At 34.8% G+C, this 22,574-nt stretch overlaps 1 protein-coding gene across 3 annotated transcripts; it reads left to right on the top strand.

The window, feature by feature from the left end:
* The first annotated feature begins 13,494 nt into the window (after window positions 1-13,494).
* Window positions 13,495-22,460, top strand: LOC110732371 (E3 ubiquitin-protein ligase HOS1-like). Of its 3 annotated transcripts, none has more exons than XR_002513479.1 (11): window positions 13,495-13,907; window positions 15,076-15,466; window positions 15,871-16,005; window positions 16,124-16,299; window positions 16,947-17,354; window positions 17,452-17,610; window positions 18,648-19,142; window positions 19,441-19,578; window positions 20,763-21,484; window positions 21,713-22,176; window positions 22,284-22,460. XR_002513479.1 is itself a non-coding variant. In XM_021912305.1 (11 exons), the coding sequence occupies exons 1-11, from the start codon at window positions 13,800-13,802 to the stop codon at window positions 21,885-21,887; spliced, it is 2,748 nt and encodes a 915-aa protein (XP_021767997.1). In that variant the 5' UTR covers window positions 13,495-13,799; the 3' UTR covers window positions 21,888-22,460. The 3 variants fall into 3 exon arrangements, 2 of the variants coding, with proteins under 2 accessions (XP_021767997.1, XP_021767996.1); XM_021912305.1 differs by having other exon boundaries at window positions 20,763-21,011; window positions 21,171-21,484; window positions 21,713-22,460; XM_021912304.1 differs by having other exon boundaries at window positions 21,713-22,460.
* Window positions 22,461-22,574: the final 114 nt, after the last annotated feature.

Below are 22,574 nucleotides of genomic sequence, written 5' to 3'. Positions count from 1 at the left end.
TACCCTCATAATGAGGGTAATAGTTACCCACCCTCCCTTCAGTGTAACTATTACCCCCAAAATGAGAGTATTAGTTCCTCTTTCTTCACCTCATATCACACCATCACTACATAATTTTCTTTATTATCACACCATCACTATCTCCTCCTTCCCTATTTTCACTTTCATTTTTGCTTAGTTTGACTATTATTACCCTAGTAATACATCTCCCCCAATCCAAGCATGCCCTTAATGTAACAAAATAGTTACCACTGCAGCACATCAAATCACACAAATCATATCGCCAAGTAAAAAAACGTTGGACTATCGCGCGCGAGAGGACGACTAGTTTTTCTAAAAAATAAAACTTAGATTTTGGAAGCACGCAATATAATAAATCGAAAATCGAAGACAAGTCAAATTCAGGGTTAATTGGAGGATGAAATGGAATCGTTTGACTCTTGAAATTGCCCTTTTCAATCTCTTTAGTTCTAAAAATAATGTGTTCCTTTAATGGGAGAGATGTTACTTATATTTGTTGGGAGATTGAGCAAAATTTCAATTTCAGGTTTACATAAACCCTTGTTGAAGGAGGATGGTAGTAGGTGTTGTTAAACCCATTTGTATGTGATGACGGTAAAAATCATTACAACATCATGCCCTTGTATGAGAATATATATAAGATATGGTTTTGTCAGATCGCAAAGAAATGTGATTGACATGCATGAAGCAAAGATCTCAAGATGATTTTATCCATTTGAAGTATTGGGGTCCCTTAAGGTAAGACATTATTGATTTTGGGTCGTCTCCGTCATTTCAGCAACATTCATAGACTTTTAATTATAGGTTAGAAAAGACCTTGCACAACACGAAACATCATCACCAACTTCCCTCGTTCTATTAATAGTTCCATCGCATGTTTAAATGTATGTTGGTAAGCCTTATTTATGTTGTCTTCACTTGTTGTAATAGTTTAAAGGTAAATATCGTTAATGACCATAGTTGATATTGTGTAAGGGCTTCTTATGCCTATAGTAACTTATGTTACTTTACTTTCCTTTCGTTTGTTGTAAACTTAGTTTAATTAATGTAATTTCAGCTGTTTAAAATTTTAAAAAAAATATATAAAAAACGAATTGATACAAGCTTTGGTGTGTGAAAATAATACTTGAGAAATGGAAGAATCAAGGAAAACTAATTCTTTTAAAATAGGTTTACGTAAAACCCTTATAAGGTCCGCCCTGCTCATAATTAGACGATCATATAAAGGCCCTGCTTGGTAATTTGCGGTTAGCTGATTGGTAATAGCTGGTTGCATTAGCTGAATTGACTAGCTAGTTGCATAAACTGTTTTGACTAGCTGATTGGTAAGAACTTATTATGTAGAGTTGTTTGGTAAAATTAACTTATTAGTTGTAGCTGTTTGTTAGTTGAACACATAAAATGACAATTTAGGACATTGCAATTTTTTTATCATTGCAAACTATGATACCATATATGTATCTACCAAACAAAATGGTTAATTTTTTAAAAAGCAATAAAATGAGATATATTTGTGCTATCATATTAAAAAGATGATCATAGAGGTTTGAGTTTACTAATAAATCGTTTATGCTACACTAATCTTCTTTCTTTCTTTTTTTTTTTTTTTTTTTTTTTTGACGAAATGCTACACTAATCTATGTCTATCAAATTCAGTTCCTTCCCACATCCTTCAACACTCAAAGGACAGCAACATATGTTTTTTTTTTTTGAAGCAAAGGACAGCAACATATGTTAAAGCAGAAGAATATAATTTTCCATCATACAATAATCCTACATTTTAATTATGCTCTAAACAAAGTAACATACTTATTCAATATATTATAAATAACCAAAACTTAACATATGTTAAAAAAAAAAAAGCTCACCGGAAATACACAGGATTTCTCCAAGGACTGACTAGTAGCATCCCCATCCTTGGAAGCCGATGAACATCCCATCCAAGAATCTTACAAATGACATGCCCATAAGCATTATGAGCTTTCCTCTTCTTGGTATTAGAAATAGTTACAGAATGCTGAACAACAGCAACACAATTCTTATACTTCCTCAAAAGTTTACCAGCTAAAGCCCCAAAAACCAAACAATAAAACTCCCCATTCTCACAATTCTTCTTGTAATAACCCCTCAATTCCTCTTGTTCTTCAGAAACTTTCATAAAAAACTCAAATTCCTCAACATCATCACCATCATCATCACTATCACTACCTGCTTCTATATGACCCTTAAGATGAATCTTCACACCTAACACCCTCTCCTTCTCCTCGGCTGTCACGGGCCGAGAAGCCGGAGCCGAATTAAATGGGGCTTAAACTCAGGCCAAATCGACCCAGAAGAAGATGGGCATTTGGGTATTGATTCAGCAGGCCACTCCTTATCAGAAATGAGATGGGGTTCGAGGGATTTTGAAATTTTCTGGGTTTTCTTGAAAATTGATGGGATTGAGGGTTTAAGATAATGGGGTATTTCAGAATTAGGGTTTAAGGTTGAAGAAGGTGGACCTCTATGCCATAAAGAATGAAGGTAAATAACTTCATCCCTCTAAATTCTTTCATATTCTGGTGAAAAGGGGTATTGAGGAGGCAGTGGCGGATCCAGGATTTTCAATTCGGGGGACAAAATGCTTAACTTACAAAAGCTTAACAAAAAATAAAAACAAAAAAAACTCAAACACACAAATTGGTTAATACTTAGTATTAAAATTTCAAAATAAAAAACATACTTAGTCATACAATTCAAAATGATGAAAAAAATTACATTTCTTGAATCAATGAACACTAAAGCGACGTAAACCAGACACTTGTCTTTGAGGAAAGTCATGAGTTTTTGGTTGGCAAGGTTTTTTAAAAATATAACCCCTCTTAACTGCATTTCGTTCATTTGCAGGGTAATCCATTATGTTTATTCTTTTTCCCGGATCATGAGGAAGAAGTTCAACATCGTATACCAAATTTTTCTCCAATGGTACATTACAAGTACTTGAACCACCCATTTCCATATCATCTTCTTGACTTTGAGGGGAGCTTAATGAGGGGGAGTTATTGGACTCATTTTCATGGAGTTTCTTTCTTTTAAACATGAATTGTCGAAGATCGGGTTGTTTTCTAGTAGCCTTGGATTTGTTTGAATTAGGTGAATCATTTGACATTTCCTAATTAAATTGAAAAATATATATCAATTTCCACAATTCACATCATTGCATAGAATGCATACTAATAAAACGGTAAAACCTAAGATTAAAATTGCAATTAAAATTAAAATTCAACAAAGATTGCAATTAAAATTAACAATAATTAAACAAAAATCTAGAAATTAGGGTTAACAATTGTCAATTGGGGATTTCAAATTGGGAATTTCGAATTAGGGTTAGCAAATAGCAAGACATACCATCAGTGACGGACGGCCGAGGCTCGACGGTCAGAAGGTGGTTGCCTAGTTGCACGCAGGCGGCGCCGATGCACGCAGTTAGTGAAGAGGCTTCCGATTTGCGAAGACCGAAGTGGTGCTGTGGTGACTTGGTGAACTGGTGAGTGGTGAGGAACTGAGAGCAGCGACGCAGCAGGGCGGTGGTTGCCTGGTTGGTGGAGCAGTGACGCACGCCTCGACGGTCGATCTCAGTGGAGGCAATGGCGAATTGGAGGAGTTAAGACTGAGTGTTGTTGGCTGTTCTTCGTTCTGTAGCAGTGTCACGTTTTGCTTTTTTTTTTCACTTTTTTTTTTTTTTTTTTAATTTTTTTTTAAAAATGGGGGGACAACTGTCCCCCCATGTCACTTAATTGGGTCCGCCACTGTGAGGAGGAGGAAGATGGTGGATTGGGTGGTTTAATGGGGGATCGTAGGGGTTGTTAATTGGTGGATTTTGAGGAATTTGAGGAGGAATTTGAGGAATTTGGTGGGTTTGGAAGGGATTAATGCTAGGATTATAGTTTTCCCTTTGCATTTTTCAGTGAGAAATTTTGAAGTTGTTGTGTTGACCAAATGAATTGTTTTTGCTACAAGAAATTCAAAAAGTGTATCACTGTATCAGGCAGTTAGGCCGCATGGCGTGTGATCAGCTGAGATATGTTCATTTTTGCTTTCAATAATTAACCCAAAGTACTGTAATAAGGGCATGAGAAAATCTATGTTTATCAACGTGATAAACGAAACTTATTTCATCACGAAAATTGTTTGCATGGTGATGGTAATGTGCATGGAATTACAAGTGTCAGAGGATGGAACTACTCATTTTTATAGTTCTTGCACACATCTTTTCTTTTTGAGTAGTTCTTGGTATTGATGATATGTATGAAATTACAAATGCCAAAAGAAAACACAAAAGATGTGAATAGTGATCTACCGATATAACAAAGTCTGAAAAGAAAACTTTTTAGACATATCAAGCATTTCAATTCATTCATATTCATCCTCTCTCTGCCTCCTTAAAAAGAACCCAAAAATGGAGTTCAAGAAACAAAAATGGGTATTACAAGACTCTATTTATTTCAACAATAAATTGAACCAAAAGACTTCAAACTCATAAATTAAAAAGCTAAGGCCACCCACCACCACAACCACAAGCAGGTCGTTGACAGCAAGCAGCCGGCCTGGCGCCTGCAGCAAAGGGGCTGGTGCGTGTAGTGAAGGGAAGCATGCCCTTTTTTTTTCCGTTTTTATGTTATTTCGAAATCAATATCAATTAATCAATCAATATGTATTATTAAACTCAATGACAAGACACGTAATTTTGCCATGTGTCGCCATTAGTTGGCATATGATATGGTGCCATTAAATAAGATTAATGATCAGAATTATTTCCTTAAATAATTTTTTTTTGCTAACATTGATATCTGAACCCATAACCATATTCATTACTTCATAATGATTCATTTTGCCACACTCCAATAGTTGAACATGTTTATAAATTTCAAACTTTAACAATGTATATAAATATATTTAACAACAATATAAAATATAATGACAAAATTAATCTCATCTCTTTCATTTAATCAGACAAAAAATAACCTTACACTAGGCAAAAAATGGTAATGAGCACCAGTTCAAAACCCCCCTTTCGCACAGGTTTTGAACCGGTGTAGATTTGAGGGAAGCTAAAAAAGAAAAGCTTTAGCACCGGTTCTTGCTGTGAACCGGTGCGAAAAATGGCCCAAAAAAATAAAAAAAATAAACTTTTGGCACCGGTTCGGTTTTAAAACCAGTGCCAAAAATGCCCCAAAAAATTAAAAAAATATAAAAAAAATTTGCATTTTTTTCACTTAAATTTATATAGAAACATTAACATATATATAAAGTTATATATTTTCATTAAAAAAAAACTGTAATATTACAATTTTGTTCAAAAAAATAAAATAAAATAACATCATGATTTGGTTAGGCTGTAATAAAATAATACATTGGAGCATCACTTAGGCTTCAAACTGGACGTTTTCTAATCTTACCATTTTACAAATTATACCTGTTGATTAATGATGATCTAAACATCGAAGTTAAGTAGGAAGCAACAATAACTTGGAAGGGAAGGGGTAATGAAAGGCTAAGTGGCTAACCATCGTCAAACGATGAGAAATCAGGTTCAGTTGGCTTTTGCAAGATGAGGAGGGGTGACCTTGGTGGAATTTTGTTATTTCCAGAAGTATTATGTCGCAGGTTACGAAGTGCATTGGTAGCAAACCTTAATGCATAAACTGTGACACCAGAGCTTGGTGAGCTTCCAACCCCCTTTGCAAGAGTGTCTCGTAATGATTTCCCATGCTTCTTTTTGCTGTATCGCCGCCATGCTGCCTGTATGAAACAGGTTGTCCATGTCCTCCACTGTTGTGAATAGAACCTGAATGCATCACTATAGACATATAAGTTCTGGCACAAACATTAAAAGTGACAGTCATCTCAAAAGATATGAATATATATGACAAACATTAAAAATGTACAAATTTATTGAACACAAGTCTATCATATCAAACAGTTTGTTACCGTGAAATACAACCAAGTGATTTATTGTTAGGATTTTAGCATATATATGATCTATAATTTGTTACCGTGCTTTCACAATTTCCTTATAAAGCTTTAAGAATAATCTTTGATCCCCTGAGCTCACGATCTGCCAATAAGTTTGGATGCAAATGCAAAAGACGATGTCAATTACTTAGTTAATGTCACGCAAGACAACACAATCAATATTTTTCACCTGAGACATCACAATCAATATTTTTCACCTCAGACATCACAAATTCATAATCCCATGTGCTCAATTCCATAGAAGAAATAGGTGCCCTATTCACTTGACGTGTATGAACAATAGTCAAAATGTGTATGTATATCAATATCACATTAGTTTTGGATTATTTACAAAATGAATGAAATTAAAGAGGTTAAATAACTTCAACTTCATACATTCTTTACTGTATATGTTTTCCTCCGGACTTTCTGTTTTTATTAGTTGGTGCTGGCTACTTGGCTGGACTGTGAGATAATAAGATTGGTGTTGGTATATACGTAGTAGCAGGGGGTGATGGAGATGGTGATGCCATGATGGGTGCGTTGGTGCTTATAGAATCTGGCTGAGGTCGCGAAGATGATGGTAAACTGTACAAATTTATTGAACACAAGTCTATCATATCAAGTCTACCATAAACCAAAACATGCAGAATAAAAGAAAAATTATAATAAATAAATAAAAACACAATTACATAACAAGTCGTATGGTAAGCTGTTACATGCAGGATAAAGATCATCAGTTAAAAAAAAAAAAAAATGTCGTGGTGCATCTATCTTAGCTGCACCAGATCTTCGTCTTCTTATTGGTACTCGCCCAACAGATCTTCTTCTTTGTTTAGATTTGCAAGCTTGGGCCCCTTCAAGCTTAGGTCCAATTTCCTTCCTTGATTGGTCCGTAATAATAATAACTCGTAAATTCTTGGACCTCTTCATGTATCGAGCCCTTACTCACCGAACTAAAATCCTTTAGCTCGATCTCGGGCTCAAATACTTGGTCATAAAATACGATCAAACTTCAGTATTCTTGTAGTGGCTTAATAAGTGTGGGAATTATCATAAATCTGTAATTTCCTACAAAATAATGCCAACTCTACAAAAACACTAGAAAACGTATAATAATAAAAAAAATAGCTCCGAAGAGCTCAAATAAGCACAAATATGACCGTGAGACAAGGAATAAAATTATATATAAAATAGACCCATCAAGGTCTCTACTTAATTCTTTTGATATTCATGCACGTTTTTCGATCAACATACATATATCAAATTAATCCTAAACCTGTTTAATCTACGTTGGTTGATTATTAATGCACAATTAAATCTAATGTTGATGATCACTTGAATTTAAATCATGTTAAACCTAAAATCAATTATTAATTAACTTATTAGGTGTGATTTCAATTATAGATTCCCTTTAAACCTGCAAAAAGAGGCGTGATCAAGCAATGAATCATTGATAATCAAGCAACATATAATTAATATAACAATCATCATCATAAGAACATCATCAAAGCATCGTTAGTAGTAAGATCCTAGGCATGATACTAAATAGATTAATAACAAATCCTATCATGTCTAATAACAAAATCAAGCGTTATCCTAAACATGATACCAGAAATCAAAATAACATCCTAAACATGATACTAGAAATTAACATAACATTGTTAACATGATTTCTACTCCAAAATAAAAAAAATATAACAAAAGGGGTGATTGAATTACTCACTTTGATGCCCCAACCTTCTTGTTATTAAAACAATACACACATTAGTAAACTTCAAAAAAGTTAAATCAATAAAGTAAATAAATCAAATATGAATTGAAATATAGATTTGGGACCAAACCCTCAAAACTATCAACCTTTCATGTCGAGGTCGAAGGCAACGTCGAGTATGGTTCGGAGTATTCGAATCACGCAAAGGAATATGGTGGCTAATTTAGAGGAGTATTAAGGATGTGTTTAAGCTAAGGCTAAGAACATGGGTGTTGAAGAATTTCGATAATTATGATGGTTGTGACTAAGGATTCTTGATGATCGTTGCTGATCTGAAATCGGGGAAAACGACCTCTATTTAGAAGGAAAAAAGAGAGTCTGGACGATCAGAAAAGATCAGAAGTTCTAAATAAAATAGAACAACTTTTGACACGACGCGACAGGATTGTCGCGCCGCACTGGGTGTAGTCGCGCCACGTCAGGATTGTCGCAGTGCGATGGTCTTGGCGTTGCACGCTTGTTCTAAAGGATATTAAAGCTATATGGAGTTTGATTTGTAATGGAATTACGTTTGCAGAAGATATCCGAACATCTTCGTATTCGAATAGAACAAGGATTATTTTATGAGAAGTTTTAATCAAGCTCGAACTTCTTTGATCTTTATCTTTTCGAAAAGGATAGATTATAACCTTCTAGAGGATTCTAGAAATTCCTAATTGATTTAGGATTGGGAATATGATCATATAAGGCCTAAACAAGATATTTGGACTCCATATAATCATTGGGTCGTAGCTAAGGTAGACCTAGGCCCGGTTTGGGCTTGGTTTAGTATTTTGGCCATAACTTATTCGTTTTAAGTCGGATTTGGGCTTATAACATATCGTTGGAAAGCTCTTTTCAAGCCTTATGCAAGTAAGATATAATTAGAGTAAGATTATGGACCAAAATAACTTGGATTGGATGTTTTTATGATTTGGACGCGAAATAAATGATTTTAAGGACACGAAATGAATAATTTTGGATTAAAACATTTTAGGAAATGTTAGGAATATGGTCAAGGCTTAAGGAAATTTCACGTGACTCTTCAACTCTTTACCGAACTCATCAATCAAAGACGTGAAAGGTACTCATCACTGAGTTTGGTTTTTGGAGAGACACAATCAAGTGTCTACAGTAGCACATTTAACATAAAAGTTCAACATTATGGTAGAAACGTGTTAGGTTCATGAGTAAGTACCTTTTTAAATGTTTGTGCAACCATAGAGAGAGAGAGATAAAGATAAAGGGGGAGATAGAGAAGGAGAGAAAGGAACTGGGAAATAGAAGGGTTGGAAGAGAGAAAGAGGGGCCTAGAAAAAGAGAGGGCAACTGAAAGACAGAGGGCGCAATTCAAAAGAGAGAGGGGGTAGTCCTGGAAAAGAGAGAGAGAGGCCGAGAGAAAAAGCGCGAGAAAAATAGGGGGACGAGAGGAGTTGGGAGAAAAGAGATATAGGGATAAAGTGCAACCTATAATTTTCAAAGCCTTTTAGAGGATGGAACAACAATAAGAAGGATTGGGAATTTTCAAAGCTTTTTATAATTTTCAATGCCTTTTAAAAGATGGAACAAGGACAAGTAATCTAATTAGTAGCACATTTTACATAAAAGTTCAACATTATGGTATATTCATGTTAGATTCATGAGTAAGTACTTTTTTTTTTAATTTTTTTTTTATGTTTGTACAACCATAGGGAAAGAAAGAGAGATATAAAGATAAAAGGGAGAGGGAGAAAGAGAGAAAGGAACCGGGAAAGAGAAGGGTTGGAAGAGAGAGAGAGAGAGGGGCCGAGAAAGAAAGAGTGTAGCCGAAAGACAGAGAGGGCAATTCAAAAGAGAAAGGGGGTATGCCAGGAGAAGAGAGAGAGGTCGGGAGGAAAAGAGTGAGAAAAATTCGGGGGGGAGTTGGGAGAAAAGAGAGAGATAGAAAGAGGGGTTAGGAAGGAAAGAGGATGAGATAGAGGTAGGAAGAAAGAGAAATAGGTCTAGGAGAATTATAGGGGGTTGGAAAAGAAATAAATGATCGATAGAGAGAGAGAGGGGCTGAGAGAAAAGGAGAAAGAGTGTATGATATAGTGATAAAAATGAGAAGGTGAGAGAGAGAGAGAGAGAGAGAGAGAGAGAGAGAGAGAGAGAAGGACCAGGTGAGAAAGAGATATGAGGAGGCCCGGTAGAGCCCTTCTCCTCACCAACAGAAAAAAAACATATGTTACGATTACAAATTAGTATTGAACCTATCTAACTATAATCAAGATACTTAAATCAACTTTATTATTAATTGTGATAAAGAAATTATGATAAATTGGGGTAGCAATTGCAAAAAAAAAAAAAAAAAAAAAAAAAAAAAAATAACTACACCGATTAATAGCATACATACACTTACGCTACATAATATCCAAAAAACTACTTTGCATGCATATCATTTCGTTTGAAAAAATTAAACCTTTACAATAAAAGCATTACTAACATTGAATTTATTATCACAATAGAAGTATCTTCACAAACAAACCAAATAGTTCATTCCAATTGTACATAAATTAAGATCTTTTTTTTTTTTTTTTTTTTTTTCAAAATTTCAATATTCGATTTAAAGCTTCAAATTTCACATTGTACTTCTATTTATTTTTTTTCTTAAAAAAATGAAAATAACAATAACTACACTGCTTAATAACTACACTTACGCTCCATAATATCCACAACCGATATTTTACCGTATTGAGCTATCGCGCGCGGTGGCTCAACTAGTTAAGAAAGATAGAGGAGGGGAACAGTAGTGGAACAAGTATAAATGAAATAGGTGTTCCATAAATTTTAACACCCTAATCTACTCAGCAACACTCATCTCTCAAATCTAAATCCTAATCTACAAAACTCTATACCAGGTTAAGCATTCGGAGAGATTGAAGATGCAACAATTTCATCGTCTTTGCTAAATTTCATGTACTCAATCTATAAATACTTCAGCCTTTGCATGTTGAATCAGAAAAATAATAATCTCAACCACAAAATATCATTTTCCTTGCTCGTAATTGCAAATAACTTCACAAATTATAGCAATGTTCTCTAATTTAGAGGCTTTCCTACTATGAGTTTTTTTTTCCTTTCTTTTTAACCAGAAACCCATAATAGCAATTTTGCACAGACAACTTCAGGTCAAAATTGCTATTAGCCTCATTTAGTCACACGCAACTTCCGATTTGTATAAGATATATGAAAAATTAGTTGACATTTTAAGTTGTTATGATACTTGATATATACTACTACTAGCAATGTATCGTTCGAACATATCAAAACAGAAAATGCTAAAAGAAAAAATCCAACTGTTGGTGCAAAACTATTGATTAAGTTAATATAGTTGAGATTCACAGGAGCAACATGTCATTTAAACACTTTTCCCTAGGTACAAAATGGAAATATACGCTTCGCAAGATCTCTACTTGAGATATTAAGATTTATAGAATTTGAACTTGTTGTAGTTTTGTAACAATGCAGTGTGAACGCTGCATGAATTTCTATGACTATCGGCTGTCGGCCTTCACTCTACTGTTTTTATCAAAATTCTCCCATAAGGTTTCCCCAAGTGTGAGTTACACAAGCGGACCACCTATTTGCGTAATAAAATTGCTGATAATTATCTCATATCGATTTTCTTTAGTTACACGCAACTTCAGATTTGAATCAGATATATGAAAAATTAGTTGTGACATTTTAAGTTGTTAATGATACTTGATACATACTCTACTAATTTGTTAATTCATAATAATTTCATGTAATTTTTTATTTTACTCTCCGTTATTTTAATTGCACTATTTAGAGTTTTCCAATACAATTAACAAGTAATATAATCCATTATTTTATCATTATTCACTATTGGATTTAACACTGCTCTTATTTTAATTAGTTATTTACTCCGTTATTTATCATTATTCATTATTCATCGCATAACAGTTTTTAATTACTTCATCCGTTATTTTAATTGCACTATTGGGTTATATACTACTAGTTTTGTGCCCGGGCGATGCCCAAATGGTAGATAAAATTTTAAGATAACATTTTTACTTTAATGTTAAATAAGGTCAAATAATTCGTTCTGATAATGTAGGATATTTAGACATATGATATCATATGGCTTTTATTTATATAATAATACTTTTTGTAGTTTTCATTGTAAATATATATCTATGTTATTATTGAGTTGAAATTATTTTTAATGAACTTAAATTATTTTTAGAAAGTATTTTTACCAAATTAAAATTAATTTTACTGATTAAAACTTATTTTTACTAATTCTCTAATATTTTTCTAAATAAATTAAATAACAATGCATTTTGTATGCGGCTAGCCACACCATCTAGTCGGACAAGGTAACCCTTATAAAACTGACCGAGTAACCCCTATAATACTAACTGAGTAACTTCTAACACTAACTAAATAACCCCTATCTATATCATTGATTGAGTAGCCACTATAACATTGACCAAGTAACTCCTATAGAACTAACGAATTAACTCTTGTAATAGTTGGTGACACGGTTTGACCAGATACTTATGTGTAAATCTTTGTGATTAAATATATTACAAATGAATCTTATCTTAAAGAACTTTTTAAAACGAATTTAATAATGGAAATAGAATTGAGTTATAGGATATTTATTAAAAGTTATGATTAATTTTGTATATTACCTACGTTAAATGTTATGTGCAACTTTGGAATATTTTATATCTCACAAATAATATCCCAAAGTTGCACATAATATTTAACGGAGGTAGTATATGAAATATTAGAATTCTATCGATAATAAAACTCTATACAACAATTTTATCTTAAAAAATCTATCCAAAAATCGCTTACTTAGCATCATATGTGTCACAATAATACCTTCTACATGGCTCGACACTTGGCGAAAAACTGGAATGTCAAGTGTCGCTATTGTGGCCTGGCTGCAAGACCGGCTTTATTTATTAGTGACTAGTTTTGTGCCCGGGTGATACTCAGATGGTTGATAAGATTTAGGATAAACTTTTGACATGAATATTAAATACGGTCATGTAATCCGATAATTTATATAGTAGTGTACTTTTTGTAGTTTTGTTTGTAAATAGATATCTATGTTATTATTGACTTGAAATTATTTTTATTGAACTTAAATTATTTTTACTGAACTAAAAGTATTTTTAGCAAACAAAAATTATTTTTACTAATTAGAACTTATTTTTACCAATTAGAACTTATTTTTACATATTCTCTATTTTTTCTTAATAAATTAAATATATCTATGTTATTATTAACTCGAAATTATTTTTATTGAACTTAAATTTCTTTTACTGAACTAAAAGTATTTTTACCAATATTCACTATTAATTTTTAAAATAAGTTAATGTATTATGAATGGATCTTATTTTAAAGAACTTTTTAAAACGAATTTTATGATGGAAATAGAATCGAGTTATAAGATATTTATTAAAAGTTATGATTAAATTTGTATATGTGAAATATTAGAAATATATCGATAATAAAACTCTGCACAACAATTATCATAAAAAATCTATCCAAAATTACGTACTTAGTATCATATGTGTTACAATAATACCTTATTTTCGTTTACGTGGTGCAACACTTGGCAAAAAATTGAAGTGTCAAGTGTCACTGTCTCGTGACCTGGCTGCGAAATCCGCTTATGATATGATATGATTTAGAGTTTTGGGCTATTATTACACCGTTCTTGGGCTTACTCCGGATAATATTTCAGACCTCGGAGTAAAAATACGCCGGAAGATTCCCCCAAATTATCTCTCATGGTTCTGTAAAAAGTACTCTCACCACTCCCAACCAAAACCCCGTTTCAATTTTTTTTTCTTCCCAATTTCTAAAACCCTATTTCAATTTTTTCCCCAATTGTATTAAAATTATCTCACCTCCTAGAACAATCTTAATCATTATTCACCAAATTCGAAAATTTACGCTAAACCCTAGCATTATCTTTCTCACTATTACTCTACTTCCAATTAGGGTTTTTGTTTGATTCATTTGTGCGATGGACCGAATTCGATACAACACCGCAAATTACCCCTCTGAATCCACTAATGGTGTCAGATTTGCTTCTTCTTCTTCGCAACCAAATTACAGCTCCAAAGCTGTTCAGGTTTGTTTCTGAAATCTCAGTTCAGTTCGTTTAGTATCTACTGCAATTTTTGCGCTATATTTCCTTGATTTGCGGACACCCCTTATTTATTTATTTATTTATTTATTTTTTGGGGTAAATTTGATTTGCTATTGCGGGTTTGTTAATTGGTGAAGTTGTTTTGGAGCTTGGCATTACGAATAATGCAACTGGGTTAGCTATAAAATGTGGATTAGTTGTCGGTATTATTAAGATTAGTGAACTTAGTTTATCGGTGAGGAAAAACTGGATCATTTTAGGGTTTAATGGTGAATCAGAGTGGCATTACTGATGCAATTTGGAAACTATAGCTTATGTTTCTAGTATCTAGATTAAGTGCCTGCTCACTATTATGTGGAGTGCTGAGGGGAGAGCCATTTCAAGCTCGGTGGCACTCATGCTATCGCGAGAATAATGAATTTAGTTTTTGGAAATTGAAATTAGAGTTTAGGAGAATTTAGTTCATAAGGAGTATGTGGTAGATGCAAGCTTCATTGCCAAAAAGAGGGGTATAGTAGAATTTGTATAGGTGCTTGTGTAGATTTTGATTATGTTTAGAAAATTAGCACTATTTTTCCTTAGAATTTGCTAGTGTTAAGTAAGAAAGTCTATGACTTAAGTCCAAAGAAGAAAAAGGAAGGAAGTTGTAGGAAGAGTGGGCATTTTGGGACGAGACTGCTGCTGGAGATGTGTGTTCATAGGAGTGGAATCGGTGGTTATAGGATGCTAATAATTGTTCTAGGTGGCACTCGAACTTGTTTCCATCTGAAGATTGATAGCTATGGCACCTCATCTGTAAGGAAACTAGCTGCTATAATTCTCTGCTACCTGTATCTCCTTAGAGCTTGCTTGTGAACACAAACAACAAAACTAACACATGGTTAATCTCATTATATGATGTTTGGCAAAGTTTGGATGTATGTAGCCTTTCTCTTGACAGTCCCGAGTATAGTTGCAGGTTATTACTGAAATGCATGTGTTGGTATTGGATTTAGTTCTCGTTGAAGGAATTTATGTTACTTAAGATTTTAATGTGGATTGCACATGTTTGTCCACGCCATGACATTTGATTTTTGGGGGTGCTGCTTTTACTATCTGTCAGCATTGTAATCATGTAAATTTACATTCTAACGCTTCTTGCAAAATTTAGGATGCTCTGCGACACCTGGCATCTATTGATCTGATTGATTTGTGCAATGAGGCAAAAGTTGAACGATGTCGTGCCAGCAGAGACCTGAGGAGTTGTGGTTGTCTTGTGGAGTCTGTCCTTAACTCATGTGGGCATGCATCTTTATGTGCAGAGTGCATTCAACGTTGTGAAAATTGCCCCATCTGTAGAACTTCTTTGCCTAAGAACGGAAACATACTGCGGCCTCGACTTTACTATGAGTGTGTTGAGGCAGGTCTTATATCAAAAGATTGCAATGTCAGATTTCAAGAAAAGGAAGATGGTGAAACACACCTCACTGCTGACGTCCAACGTCTTTATTCTTTGTTTGATGTTGCCATGGAGAACAACTTATGTTGTTTGATAAGCCATTGTATCCTCTCATATTATTTCTAACATCTTTGTCCTTAGTTCTTTTGTGTATTAATTTGTGGGCACATATTCTAGTTGTTCACCAAAATCTGTTGATCCCATTTTTTCTTTTGCTTTAATTTAAATTGACTAAAACTCCTTTTATAAGAAAAGATTAGCCTTTAAATATCCCTTGTCCTATTCAATTATTTAAAGTCAGGGGGGATTGCATTAAATCTTTATGAAGAAATAGCATGTTGAATACAGTTTTACTTTATCTTGGTCATCAATACGAAACAATATTTTTTCCTAATTTGTTGGGCTTGTACTGTACTTTCTTTTCCCTACCTGCAGCCATTTTATGACATGATTTTTTTGTAAGACTGATGTGTTGGAGATCGTATTTCCTTGACAGAAATATTGTAGATGTTACCGATGTTTGCATGGATGAAAGTGCTGTATCAAGTGATCCTGTAATAGCATTTCTGCTGGACGAGGTGGTTGTCAAGGACTGGTGCAAAAGAGCATTCAAAAACATCATAGAACAAGTTCAAGGGATATGTATCCGAGTTGCTTACGCTTTCTTAGTTTCTTACTTTCTTATTCCATTCTTAGCTAGCATATTCTTGATTGTTTTCTTCTGTTGCTTGCATTGTTTGTTTCTTGACTTTCTGACCAGATAATCTTGAAATAACTGAGATGAAAACAAAAATGGATGCACTTCTTAAGGTCTTGGCAAAGCTAGTTGGCTTGTCCAGTGTGCTGGAAGTTTTGAACTTGTCATTTAAGGATACACATTCAGCCAAGCTTGATGATCTTAATCGCCTTCAAGAGAGCATATTGAAGACCAAGCAGGTTTAGTATGTAAAATTATCTGTTTCCTGTCCAGATTGTCAACACTGTTGAAATGTTTATATACGCACACAGACACGTTTGTATGTATAATTATTCCTCCATTTCTCAATACATGTATCATTTTGGCTTTTTACACTATTCATATACTAACTTTGACCACAAGCTATTGTTCATATGTGAAAACTATTATCATTATTGTAATCTTTGTTGGATTAATCTCAATGTATGATTTCAAAATATCAAATTTTTATAATTTTTTTTATCTTATACTTCCTCCGTTTCTTTTTAGTTGACACGTTTCTTTAGTCACATTTGCCAATGCACAACTTCAACCATTAATATCTTTAATTACCGATAAACAAAAATTATAAAAAGTTGATATTTTGAAAATATATATCGTGACGAATCTAACAAAATCCCACATGACTATATTTTTCATTATGTATAAAGCACAAAACACGGTCAAAGGAAAGTGAGTGAATAGTGCTAAAGTCAAAACGTGTCAATTAAAATAAAACGGAGGTAGTATATAACTAAAGTTATTGATAGTTAAAGTTGCGTGTTGATTAGTGTTGCTTTGCATTTATAAAGACCATCTGAGTCTGCTATATGATTCTAATTCTGCTCTGATTTCTGTTGAATTTCAGCATATGGATATGATGTTGTGGTGCATTAGACATCAGTTTTTGGAAAATGTCAGGTCTCGCCATGACAATGTTTTTACATGGCGTTCAGTTGTGCGTGAAAGGAAGTCAGCTGCTGTGGAGCGAGCCTGGCCTGAAGCAGTTGAGCTTTATGGAGAGTCTACAGGACAAGATAATTCGAGTCTCTTTATTGAGGACGCATTGTTGAATCTTGAGGTTGACAAGGGTGATGAGCAGGCAAGTGCAATTGAACTAGAAGTTGCATCTTTACAAAGGGATGGAGGTTCATCTTTCTTCAGATCTAAGATTGAGGGTTTGGGAGGCAGCTACCCATTTGAAAACGTGAGGGCTGCCATTGATACACTCTTTCTTTGTGGAGGTTCTGATATGGTGGTTGCCAAACGTGCTATTGTATCCTTTACTTTTCATTTATATATGTTAAAATTCTGCCTTTATGCAGGTTTGTTTTAATTTAACATGAGAAAAATGCTTCTTAACTCCTGTTCAGTTGTTGTATTATCTGTTTGATCGCCATTGGATGATGGCTGATGAGGAATGGAGGCATGTTGTAGATGATTTTGCTGCCACTTTCAGTATAACTAGGCACTCTTTACTAGAGTCTTTTGCCTTTTATCTCCTGGACGATCACACTGATGAAGCCCTACAGGTACCTACAAGTAGTTTTCACTTGATTAATATTGTATTACTGTTTTAGCAGTGTGTTTGATGAAATGAAATGACCCATCCTCTGGATTATGAACTAAATTGACTTTCAATTGGAATTATGTTAAACATCTTTAGTGTGGTACTGTTGAGTTAATTTTTCGATAAAATCAATGCAACCTGAGTCAGCTAGCATTATTTATGTCTATCAGCTTGAATATTTTTTTATCTTTCATACAAGTTACTTGCACTGAATAACACATTAATTAAGCATTAAAATGTGGCGTAGGCCAGTGATCGAATTTTGTGTACTACTGTTATGGGCATTCTTGGATTGAAGGTAATGCATTAAGGGGGTGTTGAAGGCTAAATAAGATGAGGAAGTTAAGTTTAGGTGGTGGTCATTGGGGTGATGTAGTGATAACTCATGGAGGGAGGGTAGGAAGGGAAATCATCACCCATGATGGGTAACTATTACCCCCAATATGAGGTTAATAATCCCCTCATTCCTCCCTCCTCCTTACACAATCACTATATCATTAGATCTACTACCATGCTCATCCACCTTCTGTTTAGTATTCCTTTTTTTTTACTCTCTCTATACGTTACCATCAACCTAAGCGTGCCCAAACTGTTTATCATTGGCTGGAGAATTTTGTGACACGGCTTTTAGGTCCATGTGGTTATGTGCTAATGAACAGTGAAGCTGGATTTTTTCTTCTGTAATATGTGGTCTCTAGTTTTTTGGTCATTGTGGTTTGTTGCAAAAATTCCTGCAACTCTTTTTTTTTTTCCTCTGTTTATATATTACTGTATATTGTTGTTACTTCTACATTTCTGTTTAGGTAAGTTTAAGGGAAATTGTAACATTGACTCTGCCTACTGGAGGTCATTACTTCTGCTTCAATGAATTTTAGATTTTTATAATCTACAAAGTTACAGATACATTGTTGGAGGCTAACATTTGTAGTTCCAAACAGTTGCTTTCATGTCATCTGGCATGCTTCTATCTTATAATGCTCAAAATGTTACATTGTGTAGGAAGCTTGCCACCTTCTTCCAGAGATAGCAGGTCCAGAATCTCATCCTAAGATTGCAAAAGTTCTGCTAGAAAGGAAAGCTCCTGATTCCGCTCTTATGTTTCTGCGGTGGTGTGGCCGTGATGGTGGAGCTGAGATATCCTTGAGTGAGGCAGTCACAGCCATTAGGGTCAGAGTGGAATGCGGCTTATTAACAGAAGCTTTTATGTACCAGAGGATGCTTTGTATCAAAGTCAAAGAGAAGCAGTTGAATCATAAATTGCCAGTAGATGCTTTGGATGAATCTGAAGGTGAAGTCAGAAGTTGGACAGATTGGGTGCTTGTACTGGTAACTGAGATTTGTTATCTTTGTGTAAGAAGGAATATTATAGACCGTGTCATAGAGTTGCCCTGGAATGATGATGAAGAGAGGCATCTTCATAAATGCCTTTTAGATTGTGCTATAGTTAATCCTCTTGCAACTGCTGGAAGTCTTCTTGTTGTGTTTTATCTCCAGGTGATTACTCCTCCCCCCCCCCCCCCCCTCCCCTCCCCTCTCTCTGCCTCCCCTCAATTGTTTTTTTTATGTACATCTATAGTCTCAGTAAATCCAGTTTCTTGCCCCACCCCATGTGTCATCTCGCTTACAAGACTTCCCATTTTCTAAATTATCAAGTTGATGCAATTCTGTTTGTTTCTGAAGAAGAATTCTATTCAGACTGGTGTAGGCCTGGATCTGCATATTATTCAAATTAAAGCTATAACCATAGTTTCCTGAAAACTAATATAATAATGTGGCTGTTTAAATACTTCAGCGCCACCGGTATATTGATGCATATCATACAAATAAGGAGCTTCAGTTAGTGGAGGAGGATTTATTTTCAAAGAACAGTGTTGATGAAGAGGGCTTGTACAGAATGAGATCATCAGCTGACTGGAGATCAGGATTGGTTGTAAGTACTGCCACTCTGTACTGATCTCTTATTTTAATCTTGATAATCTTGTGTTTGTAGAATATTGTTTTGATTTCTTTCTCAGTTTTACCGGACTTGCCTGAGTTCTCTCTGAGCTTTATACTCTTGTTTTTTCAAAAAAAAAATTTTTTAATTTTTTTTATAGTGAGTTTCCAATTTTAATTATTTCTGGGGACGATCTTGGGTTTAAAGTGTTTTGTGTATATTGGCTCAGTTGCATTCGCCGCCATCATGGAGTAAATGACAGGGATGATTCTTCTCACGTGCATAGTGTGTTACCGTTGGTTATGGAAATTACTTTTAATTTTGTTGGTAGTTTTTTTTTTCTGGCCATTTTTCTTTCAGTCAAGCATACTGCTTTTGTGCTGTTCTCAATATTAATTACTTTCTCTGTTCCCGTAATATTGCAACAATTACCGTTTTCAGATGTTTTACCAAAATAGCAACATTACCATTTATGCACATGTTTTTTCTCTATCTCTATCCTCATCCCATAAGCCACCCCCCGCTTCTCTCTCTCTCTCTCTCATCTTAAATTCTGTGCCTTCCCCCCTTATTGCACTATTAGGGGAACAGAGGAAGTATTTAATTTTAGGCAAGCTCAAGAGTAAAAATTTTCTAGCCAAGTGTTTGTTGTAACTTGATGCTAAATGCTGTCTTTAAGAGCTTAGATAAATTTGTTCAGAGTTCTTATGCATCTTTTTCCCCATAATCATTTTCTTTGCACTTCCACTGTTTCATATTAGTTGATATGTGTTTTTTTTTTATTTTTTTTTATTTTTTTTTATATATATATTTTTTTAGCAGTGTTCGCATAAGTTAATTTGACTTCATATTATGGATAATGATTTATACTTAAAAACATGGTCATGTGGGGTTTTGTTATATTCGTCTCAATGTTATCTTTTTCAAATACAACCTCTTTATAATTTTTTTTCTTATACTGATTGAGGATGCCTAGAAATGTGTCAACTAAAATGAATTGGAGGAAGTATTTATAGTTTTCACATGGTACCTCCATTAAAAGGCCACCTCTGTGAACCGACCTCTAGTAGAGTATATTGTATAGTTTAAGTCTCTCACTAATGCACACTTTTGATCTTGTTTTCCTTGCATGTATACCTGTTTGGCTTTGACTGAATTGGTGTCGTTCTCTTGATCAGAATAAAGCTGTGGAGCTGCTTCCGGAAGTCGAGCAGCAGCTATTGAAGGCTGGAAAATTGCCGGAGGATATGGCTTTATGCGTAGACAGGGCTGATTGTCAAAGAGAAGCAGATGTTGGTAGGGTGCTAGAAGAAGCTGGTTCTATGCCTTCAGCATCCTCTTCCTTGTGCTCTTCCCTTATTCTTCAGATGGAGCATGACCCTTCTTTCAAGTCATCTAGGTTTCCAATTTTGAAACCAGCTGGACATGTTGGTGTTACTGAACCTGAATTTCAAAATCTTGCATCTCCCTCTACTTCTCATGGAAATTTTTTTATGGATTCTGAAAAATCATCAAAACCTCCATTCAGCATGGTAAAAAATTACAAGCTTGATGATGTATTGACCTCTGGAATTCGTTCCATGAAGGCTTCAGCTGTTAAAGATTGTAATAGAGCTTCATCAAGGCTCTTCAATGGTGAATTTCAAGATGCCCAACTTGATGAAGTTTCTTCCCCAGTAGAGCAAAATGGTCTGTTTGGATCTCTTTCAAAAGTTAGCCCTCCACATTCTCGAAGGGTTATGGCTAAACCAACAAGGACGCCAAGCAGCAACCGTGGCTTACTTGATGACTCACCTGAAGAAAGATTCAAAACTGCCTCTGGTAAGAGGTTCTTACCAAGAGACCTAGATAGACCTGGAAATACGGCTTCTTTAGGTGATGCAATGGATATATCATGGAGGTAAAAGACTTAACCCTTTGATCCTTATGTTTTTATTTTGTTTTTAGCTGAAGTTGATTCCTGACGGGTTAATATCCCCCCCCCCCCCCCCCCTTCTCCTCCTCCTCCTCCTTCCCTTGAGGCAGGGGTGCTATCAATTTGATTCATAGGTGAACTTATGCAGCTTTGATTTTTGCCCATCTATCATCTCTTTATCATAATTCTTACATATGCTTTATCTCGTCACAGTCGAGAAGCATACAGCTCTCCTGCCGCTGATTTCAACACTAGTGCTCAAAGATGGAGGTCAGATGAAACTAGTGATGAAGAAGAGCAGCAAAGTCCGGAAAAGTTGAGGGTTGTTTCCTCTCGTCTGACAACAAAGAAAAGAAGTTCTATAAGGGGTCGACTGTCACGTAGATAAATTTGTGAATGTTGACTGTCGCAGGTCCTTGATTTTTTTGAAGTGGGCCAAGCTGTGAGTGTTTGCAATACTTGTTAGAAGATGAGACAAAGTCGTACACATAGCTTGCAAAGGAAAGAAATATAGCAATACTTTGCTGACGTTGGTCTCTCGACTACAACTTCTGATGTTTCGTGTGCAGGAAGAAAAAAATTGGTAAGAGAAAACCAAGTTGCACGGTTCAACCTGTGTTTTTTCTAATTTGAGGAGGAGAGTGATTTGCAGAATCATGCATCCTAAGTTGAACAACGTGAGGCCTGATACTTTGCCCTTGTTCCTCCTGCATTTGTGCATCTTCTCATAGCTCCTCTACTCTCATCTGATGTAATTTATGTGCTATGAAATTTTTGAAAACAGAGAATGTGAGCTTGGCTTGGGCATCATATGCCAATCAGCTTCAAATTGATGGGATTTGTTTTGGAAGGTGTCCAAGCTCAAGTAACGAAACGGTGAAAGTAATTTTTTGTCCATGCTCTATCTATAGTTCAAATTACCTGCAATTTTTAACAGCATGCTTAGTATGAACTTTGATGAGCCTCTTCGTATCGTTGTTCATCCTCGTCTCGAATTTGGGCTTTAATTGGCAACTACAGCTTGAAATTTTTTTTCAAGATCTGAAATATAGGTTAGCCAGTGTGGGTTCTTTTT

Source organism: Chenopodium quinoa, unplaced genomic scaffold (assembly GCF_001683475.1).
Source record: "Chenopodium quinoa cultivar QQ74 unplaced genomic scaffold, ASM168347v1, whole genome shotgun sequence".
In the NCBI taxonomy this organism is placed as follows: Eukaryota; Viridiplantae; Streptophyta; class Magnoliopsida; order Caryophyllales; family Amaranthaceae; genus Chenopodium; species Chenopodium quinoa.
The sequence above is the reverse complement of the archived record's forward strand: the minus strand, read 5'-3'. Positions and strand labels throughout refer to the sequence as shown.

What these genes read in the sequence shown, in the direction of transcription:
- LOC110732371 (XM_021912304.1), top strand. Translation starts at nt 13,800, where the DNA reads ATGGACCGAATTCGATACAACACCGCAAATTACCCCTCTGAATCCACT. An exon ending in ATGTTGTTTGATAAGCCATT is followed by an intron (nt 15,467 to 15,870) that starts GTATCCTCTCAT and finishes GAAATATTGTAG; the next exon opens with ATGTTACCGATGTTTGCATG. An exon ending in ACACTGATGAAGCCCTACAG is followed by an intron (nt 17,611 to 18,647) that starts GTACCTACAAGT and finishes TACATTGTGTAG; the next exon opens with GAAGCTTGCCACCTTCTTCC.